At 37.0% G+C, this 8,202-nt stretch overlaps 1 protein-coding gene across 1 annotated transcript; it reads right to left on the bottom strand.

Moving 5' to 3' along the window:
- Positions 1 to 2,991: 2,991 nt before the first annotated feature.
- Positions 2,992 to 5,919, bottom strand: GRXS17 (thioredoxin family protein). Its single transcript, XM_079060242.1, has 4 exons — positions 5,614 to 5,919; positions 4,654 to 4,728; positions 3,839 to 4,540; positions 2,992 to 3,673 (listed from the first exon to the last, which is right to left on the bottom strand). The coding sequence occupies exons 1-4, from the start codon at positions 5,776 to 5,778 to the stop codon at positions 3,158 to 3,160; spliced, it is 1,458 nt and encodes a 485-aa protein (XP_078916368.1). The 5' UTR covers positions 5,779 to 5,919; the 3' UTR covers positions 2,992 to 3,157.
- Between the last annotated feature and the right edge of the window lie 2,283 nt (positions 5,920 to 8,202).

Below are 8,202 nucleotides of genomic sequence, written 5' to 3'. Positions count from 1 at the left end.
TTTGGTTAATTAACATAACTAAAACAAGACTTATTTACAAAAATGACCATATATTTGGTTCTTATATCCGTCCCTAATCCTTATTTTCTCCGATTTAATAAAATGATCACGTGCTCATGTGGATCGCCCTATCTTTTTGCTCATGTGGATCATCGGGTGACAAAAATGCTCCCGTTGCAAATGTAAATCAATAACTCTTTGTTTTAGAGTATATTTAACAATTATAACTATTTCAAGAACCTTGTCGCGAGTATGTTTTACCCTTTTAGGTTATTTCGTCTTGTTATCGTAGTTTTGTAATCATACTTGATTAAAATTGAATTAATGTTACGTGAACCGCTATCAATGTGAATTGATGAACATGCTCGTCAATGTAAGACAAGTCCGCAAACAAAAACTAGGGTTTCATCCCCTTTTGGGTTTCACCATGAAAAAACCATCAAAGCTTAATAAGGAGATGAAATTACCTTTAATCCATATGATAGAGTTTGATTCTTGATTCCCTATTTCCCTTGATATTTTCTTGAATCTAGCTTCCACTCCAAATATTTAGCACTCAAAATCGCCCCTGGTAAGCTCTTTAGAGTGTGTGGATGAGAAACGAAGCATAAAGACAGACTAAAGCCTTTAATAGTCATTTTAGGAGTTCGAAGTTGGGACACGGAGGGTGACATGACCTGTGTTCTACCAAAAATTGCTTAAAATAGCAATGTACTTCATTAAAACTCATTCCCACGAGTTTTTAATAAGACCTCGGCAATTTCCACACAAATATGCTTATTTAGGCAATCTACTTTTAGTGGAAACTTCAAACAATCATAACGTCGTCATACAAACTTCTTTTTAGCCGATTCTTTCGCTCGCACGTTCTAAATTTTCATGGCTACATTCCAAGACCAAGAATTAGTCATTTAGACCCCATTAGGTTTGAATTTCATAGTCTTAAACATCGACTATCAGTTAGCAGTTTACTAATATTAAATCAAAGAATCTTCACGAAACAATATAGCTTTTCAACATAGTATTTTATCAAAATATCCAAGAGTTAGTACCATATAACTAAAATTTTTTAAAAGATAATTACACCTCAGTTTATCGCTACAAATTTTCAAAATGGGGTGTTACACATTTTATATAAATAGGTGAAAACTTTTGATTTGCATGTTGTTTTTGTTGATTTTTAGGCGATTTGAAGCTTGAACCTTGCTTCGTGGGATGTTATGAAGTAACTGGTCAAGTTGCATGAAGATTGGAGTTGAACCACAAAAGTTGAAATTTTAAAGGATTTGAGTATACAAAAAGTTAATCAACCAAATGAACACTATTCTTAACCACTACTTGACCAAGTCGTGACCGAAGACAAAGAAACTCGATGCGGGATTCCACTCGACTGAGTGGAATTCCTTCACAAACTTGAGTCGACCGAGTTGATCAGTTACTTCGCCTACATGATTTTTCCAGCCTATAAATATGAACCCCAAATTATTTTCTCAACATTTTTGGTTTTGGAAGGTTGAGAGATGACTTTTGAAGCAACGAAAGGTTGAAGAATATAATTGGAGCTATTATTTGGTATCTTTGTCGGTTTAATTCCCAAAAACATTTGTCTATTACATCTTTGACTATTGTTTTTAGCCATGACCGGCTAAAAACCTCTCTTTTCCGTTTAATTTGTTAATTTGACTATGTATGATTGATTTCATCGGATTGATGTTTTGGATTTGATTTCAACCTAATGATTTATGTTTTGGTTTTAATAAAGTACTTCAACTGATGTTTTCTTTCATGAATGACCATATGAAAGTTTAATTTGTTGTAATGTTATTAATTTATAAAATATGTGATTGTTTTATGAATTAACACAAGTAACAAACAACAAGCAACAATTGGTTTTTAACTTAGGATTTAATATGTTGTAAACATAAAATCACATACTTTTTCACTTCCGAGCTTGTGATAAGTATTGAGTATTGTTGGGAATACTTAAAAAGAACTTAATACAACTTTTCAATCACAATCTAAGAATGCTTAGATTAGGATTAGTAAGAGCTTGTTTTAACTTATTAATAGAACACATAAAAGTGATATTAGAACTTATTAATATTACTTGGTGCCAACTTATGTTAAAAATTGTCTAAACATCAATTAATGATCAATTGCATATAGTTGAATAGAATAGGAAACTGGTATGGTCTCAAATATTTTCTTCAAAACCCTAGTTTTTATTTATTTTATTGCATGATAACTTTAGAATTTTTAGTTAATAAAAAACACCCCTTTTGTTTTAGTTGTCTTTTAGTTTTGTTAAAGTTAATATATATAGCGTGTAAAGGGGTGTAAATCGATTCACATGTCCATGTGGATTTTGATCATGTTTTAGCTATAACTAACAATATTTTTAACCCTATTGAAACTTGACACCGATGCCGTTGCATCCCATGACCATCCCAACACCAAAGGAAGCATGTTACTCATTGTTATTTGTTATAATATGATGTTTTTGTAAGAATAAAATGTTCTAATAAGAAATAATCTAAAAATATAAATAATATGTTATATATATATATATATATATATATATATATATATATATATATATATATATATATATATATATATATATAATCCAAAAGAACCAAAAGTACGTTGCCCCCTAACGGCTGAACAGTCGCCCACCCTCCAAGTGTAGTAGTAGTATTTTTTTAATATAATGTTTTCCGACTTTTCTTTTGGCCATTTTTTTCAGATCCATTGATTTATTATGATATTTATGTGTTTTTAGATACAAGCAACATAAGAAATTGTACACATAAAACACATGGGCCCTTTTTAAACCATTTGACTTGTTTAACACATTACACATCATTATAATATTTTTTTTGATGTTTATGGTCTGAAAATGATTATCAGGTATCAAATAATCCAAACCAATATTTTTGGACTATTCAAGCTCTTAAATTGAGCTCAAATATTTTGAGATAAATGAGACTATATCACGAAAAATCATCACTATCAAATCGAGTCCAAGATCAAGCATGAGCAACTACAAGTACCAAAAACACCACATCAAATTCAACCCTATGTCAAAATTACTAAAATACCCCACCACACTAAACAACTCAAACACGTTTTACTGTTCAAAACATTTCATCTTTTTTCACTCTGATAGTGTAGATCCAAGTTCACCATTGCTTTTCATTTCCAAAACAATATCACATCCTCCAATCAACTCACCCTTGTAATAAAGTTGTGGAAACGTTGGCCAATTCGAGAACTTCTTCAAACCCTGTCTAACTTCCTCATCACTCAAAATATCAAAAGAACCAAACTTTATACCTTCCCCCTCAAGGGCATTTACGACTTTTGAGCTAAAACCGCATTGTGGGGCACCCGGGGTACCCTTCATAAAGAGCATAACCGGGTTCAAGTTAACCAGCTTCTTTAAGCGTTCTTCAAGAGAAATTATACCTTTTTCAACCAAAATCTTTTCAAGTTCCCCACTTTTTTGCATCTCCAAAACTATATCCGATCCACCAATGAGTTCACTTTTAATGTAAAGTTGAGGGTAACTTGACCAGTTTGAGTAGACTTTTAGCCCTTGTCTCACTTCTTCATCTGAGAGTATATCAAAAGTCTTGAAATCGACCTTTTCTTCACGAAGAATGTCGCATACCTAGCAAAAAAAAAATTCTACTTAGATGACATTGCTATATATGATACAAATAGCAAAGTTAAGTGGTTATTTTTGACCAAAAGTGTAAACATGTAAATGACATGGTAAACTTGTAATAGGACAAAACACATAACCCTTATAAATAAACGGGAAAAAATAAATCACCTTTCGGCTAAAACCACATTTGGGCTCATCTGGGCTTCCCTTCATAAAAAGCATAACCGGGCTCGAATTTATAAGACTTTCAAGCCGACCCGTCAAACCCGAGCTCAAGCCCGTCGAATCCGTAACTCCACCCTTTTGACCCATGGGTTGACCTGCGATCACCTTGCTGACATCATTTCCAACTCCATGATCTGCAAAAGCTTGTTTCAATTCACCCCCCTCATGCATTGCAATTATAATATCCGACCCTCCAAGAAGCTCCCCTTTGCAATAAAGTTGAGGATAAGTAGGCCAATTTGAGAACTTCTTTAACCCCTCACGAACCTCATTGTCACTAAGAATATCAAAAGTTCCAAATTTTACGTTTTCAGCCCTCAAGATTGCAACCGCTTTTTTGCTGAAACCACATTTGGGTTCTTCAGGGGTTCCTTTCATGAAGAGCATGATTGGGTGGGCCCGGGTCAGTTTTTCTAAACGGGTTTTTAGGGTTTCTGCGACACCGGTTGGAGGACGAGAGTGAGTATTTGAGTTGTCGATTTTGGCGATATCTTGAATTGCTTCTAGAATTGTGGGTCCCGCAGCCATACCGAGGCTTGCGGGAGCTGCGGGTTCGCCAGCATGGATGGACCCCACTACTTTCGCGATTTTGTTGGCTAACTCGGACGGAAATGCCCCTTCCAAGGTATCAACCGTCTTTCCATCCTACAAATAAAAAGAATTACCAATATATGTGGATGTGGAGGGCATTCACGTCTTTTAATAATATTTTCCCAACATTTGTGAAGAAATGGAAATGGTGTTTCACAGAAAGTTACCTTACAAAAAGCAAAGTAAGGCACAGCAGAAACTGAATATGCCTCGGATATTTCTGGTTGTTCTTCAGCTTCAACCTACAATTCCATAAGCCCAAAACAAAATAAATAAAAGCTTAAATGATTCATTGCTATAATTGTTTCCATTTTTTCAAAATATAATGTTGTAATGGGAAGAAATGAAAGTAAGATGATATAATAAAGAGATCAATGAAAGTATGTTGTTATTTCTTGCATTGAATCCTAAATCCAACTACCAATCTTTTTACATTCCAACATTTTGTTTATTCTTCATAAAGACCAAACATGATAATTTTTTTTGCAAGAAGTGTGTATAAACTAACACCATCATACACACTTCTTGCTCAAAATAATTAATGCAAAACTTTACATATTTTGCAAGAAACAATTGTCCATATGCAACAGGTCATATACAACGAGTTAAAGAGTTAACAATTCCTTGATTAAAATGTTAAGAGTTTATACATGAGACCAATAGTCCGAAAAAGCACTGAACATAGGGAAAAAAAAGTTTAAACTGAAAAAAATGGTTGAAGTGCCATATATGAAGCCAAAATATCCCAAATGTTTTACTTAACAGGGAGTTCATGCATATAATACAAACACTACCCTGTGAAATAAGATCAAACACACGTATAACTACTTAATTAAAACCTAGGTTTATGCTCAATTGAGGAAAAAAAGATTGTAAAAATCAGAAAGAGAAGATTAGAAATACAATCAACGGTTTTAGGTTATACATGCAATACAAACACTCCCGCATGAATATAAGATCAAACGCGCAAGTAATCAGTTAATTGAGGCCCTCAGAAGCCAATAAAAGCATACCAGACAATATAGATAAGAGAAACAGAAGTGATCATGGAGCTATTAAGCAGATACAAACATACCTAACTGAAGAAAAAACTTATACATATCACAAAGTGAAGATTAGAAACATACCCTTAAGAAATGGGCATGAGGGAAATCAGTGGAAAGATGAGAAAAGACTTGATCCATGTGCTTAGAAGCTTCACACCAAGAAGCCCAGAAGTGAATCATGACAGGCGACCCTTCTTTCACAAGATTATCAAGCTCTTGCTTTGACTTCAAATCTTTAACGGCCATTTTTCTTTGTTTTTTTCTTCCAAAACCCACAGAGGGGAAAACTGAGAGAAAGTAGATGGCGAAGAAGAGTGTAAACGTTGATGCCTTGGAGAAGGGAATTTCAATTTAGGGGAAGGAAAACCTATCAAGAAATGATCGATACGACGCTTTCTGGATGATAGAATAACCTTCTCACTTTTAATGTCAGCCGTTGATCTTATACGACCCGAAGTTTGCGGTGTGACCCGATTGAAATCCAAACTTATCCTTGTTATTTTTTTTTTTTTTTTTGGTAATACTAAAAAGTTATGAGATTAAACGAAAATTCGATTTTTGATAGTGTTATAATTGTATCAGAGTTGATATCGTATTTTCAATTTGTTACGATTATGACAGTTTGATCGGTTAATGTGTTGATGTGTTAAAATTAAAAAAAAAAAATTATACAAAAGACGTTAGGTTTTCATTTTTCCCTAAAGGATCTTCTTGCGGGAGAGATGGCTTGAGGGCTCAACACTTACTGACGCCCTTTGTGGAGAAGGGTCTACTATTGCCACAGATCTCATACATGCTATCACTTCAGTGGTTAATTTATGGTTAGCGGGAAGATGTCCAACAATTTTGGCAGAGTTTGTTGCGTCCGCTCCTCTCACGCCTCTACTTAAACTTGACAACGGGATCCGTCTGATTGCAGTAGGCACTATATGGAGACGTCTGGTTTCCAAGGTTGTCATGAAAGGTGTGGGTAAAGAAATGACCAAGTACCTTAATGATTTTCAGTTCGGGGTTGGTGTATCTGGCGGTGTTGAGGCTGTGTTACACAGTGTCAATAGGGTGTTGAGTGAACACCATGCTGATGGGTCTCTTGTAATGCTGACTGTGGATTTTTCGAATGCCTTTAACCTGGTGGATCGATCAGCATTGCTCTAGGAGGTTAAGAAGATGTGCCCTTCCATTTCTTTGTGGGTGAATTTCTTATACGGGCAAGCAGCGAGACTTTATATCGGAGACCAACATATATGGTCTGCCACTGGGGTGCAGCAAGGTGACCCCTTGGGCCCTCTTCTTTTTGCCCTCGTTTTGCACCCACTTGTGCACAAGATTAGAGACAATTGTAAGCTCCTTCTCCATGCGTGGTATCTAGATGATGGGACTGTCATTGGGGATTCAGAGGAGGTGGCTGGAGTGTTGAACATTATTAGGTTGCATGGTCCAGGTTTGGGTCTTGAGTTGAACATCAAGAAAACGGAGATTTTTTGGCCCTCCTGTGATGGTAGGAAGCTTCGTGCCGATTTATTCCCAACGGATATAGGGAGACCTTCTTTGGGGGTGAAGCTCCTTGGGGGGCTGTTAGCAGAGACGCAGGGTTTATTAGCGGGCTGGCCATGAAGAGAGCGGTCAATGATGTTGATTTGATGGGCCTTCTTCCACAACTATGTGACCCGCAAAGTGAGCTCCTTTTGCTTCGATCATGTATGGGCATTGCAAAACTTTTCTTTGGTTTAAGAACATGTCAGCCGGTACACATAGAAGAGGCAGCGTTGTTCTTTGACAAATGATTGCGCAGGTCTATCGAGGATATGGTGGTATGTGGAGGCCCCTTTTTGGAGACATTCAGTGGCGCTTGGCTTCCTTACCTATTCGTTTCGGTGGTTTGGGTTTGTACTCGGCATACGAGGTTTCCTCCTACGCATTTGTAGCTTCGAGGGCCTAATCTTGGGCATTACAAGACCACATCTTACGTGACAGTGACGTATGTGGTATGGACTCGGATTACCTATGTGCTATGACTCGTCTTCGCGATACGATTCCGGGATTTGACTGTAGCGGTGTCACTAATAAGGATACCCCCCCCCTAAATCCTAAAAAGCTTTGGCGTGTGCCCTTTTTAGCAAAATCGTCCAAGATATAGAAGTCGACTTCGACATGACTGTCAGACAGAAAGCAGTCTTTGAGTGTCTGCGGGCACCTCATGCTCAGGATTTTCTGCTAACTATCCCTATTGATGGTCTTGGCCAACATATGTCTCATGTGGAGTACCGAACTATCCTTCGTTACCGCCTCATGATTCCCATATTCCTAATTGACGAGATATGCTCAGTTTGTCGCAAGGCATGTTTGGATACCTTTGGGGAACACACGGTTCATTATAGAGAGCTCCCTGGTTTCAAGTATAGACATGATGTGGTTCGGGATGTTCTCTTTGATGCTTGTCGGTGTGCTGGTATTTCTGTGAAGAAAGAAGCGCCAGTGAACTTTTTGACGGACCCGCGGGATGGAAGGTTCACACTTAGGCCGACTGACATTTTGGTCTTTGGATGGATAGGAGGGAAGCATGCGTGCGTGGATCTTACTGGGGTCTCTCCTCTCGTTGGTTTGGGGAGCGGGGGTTTCACAGCTGGGCATGCCGCTTTGAAAGCCGTTGCGTGCAAAATGGTAAAGCAC

This window comes from Lactuca virosa, chromosome 7, assembly GCF_052849685.1.
Source record: "Lactuca virosa cultivar CGN04683 chromosome 7, Lactuca_virosa_CGN04683_v6, whole genome shotgun sequence".
Classification (NCBI taxonomy): Eukaryota; Viridiplantae; Streptophyta; class Magnoliopsida; order Asterales; family Asteraceae; genus Lactuca; species Lactuca virosa.
This window is presented reverse-complemented; position numbering and strand designations above follow the sequence as displayed.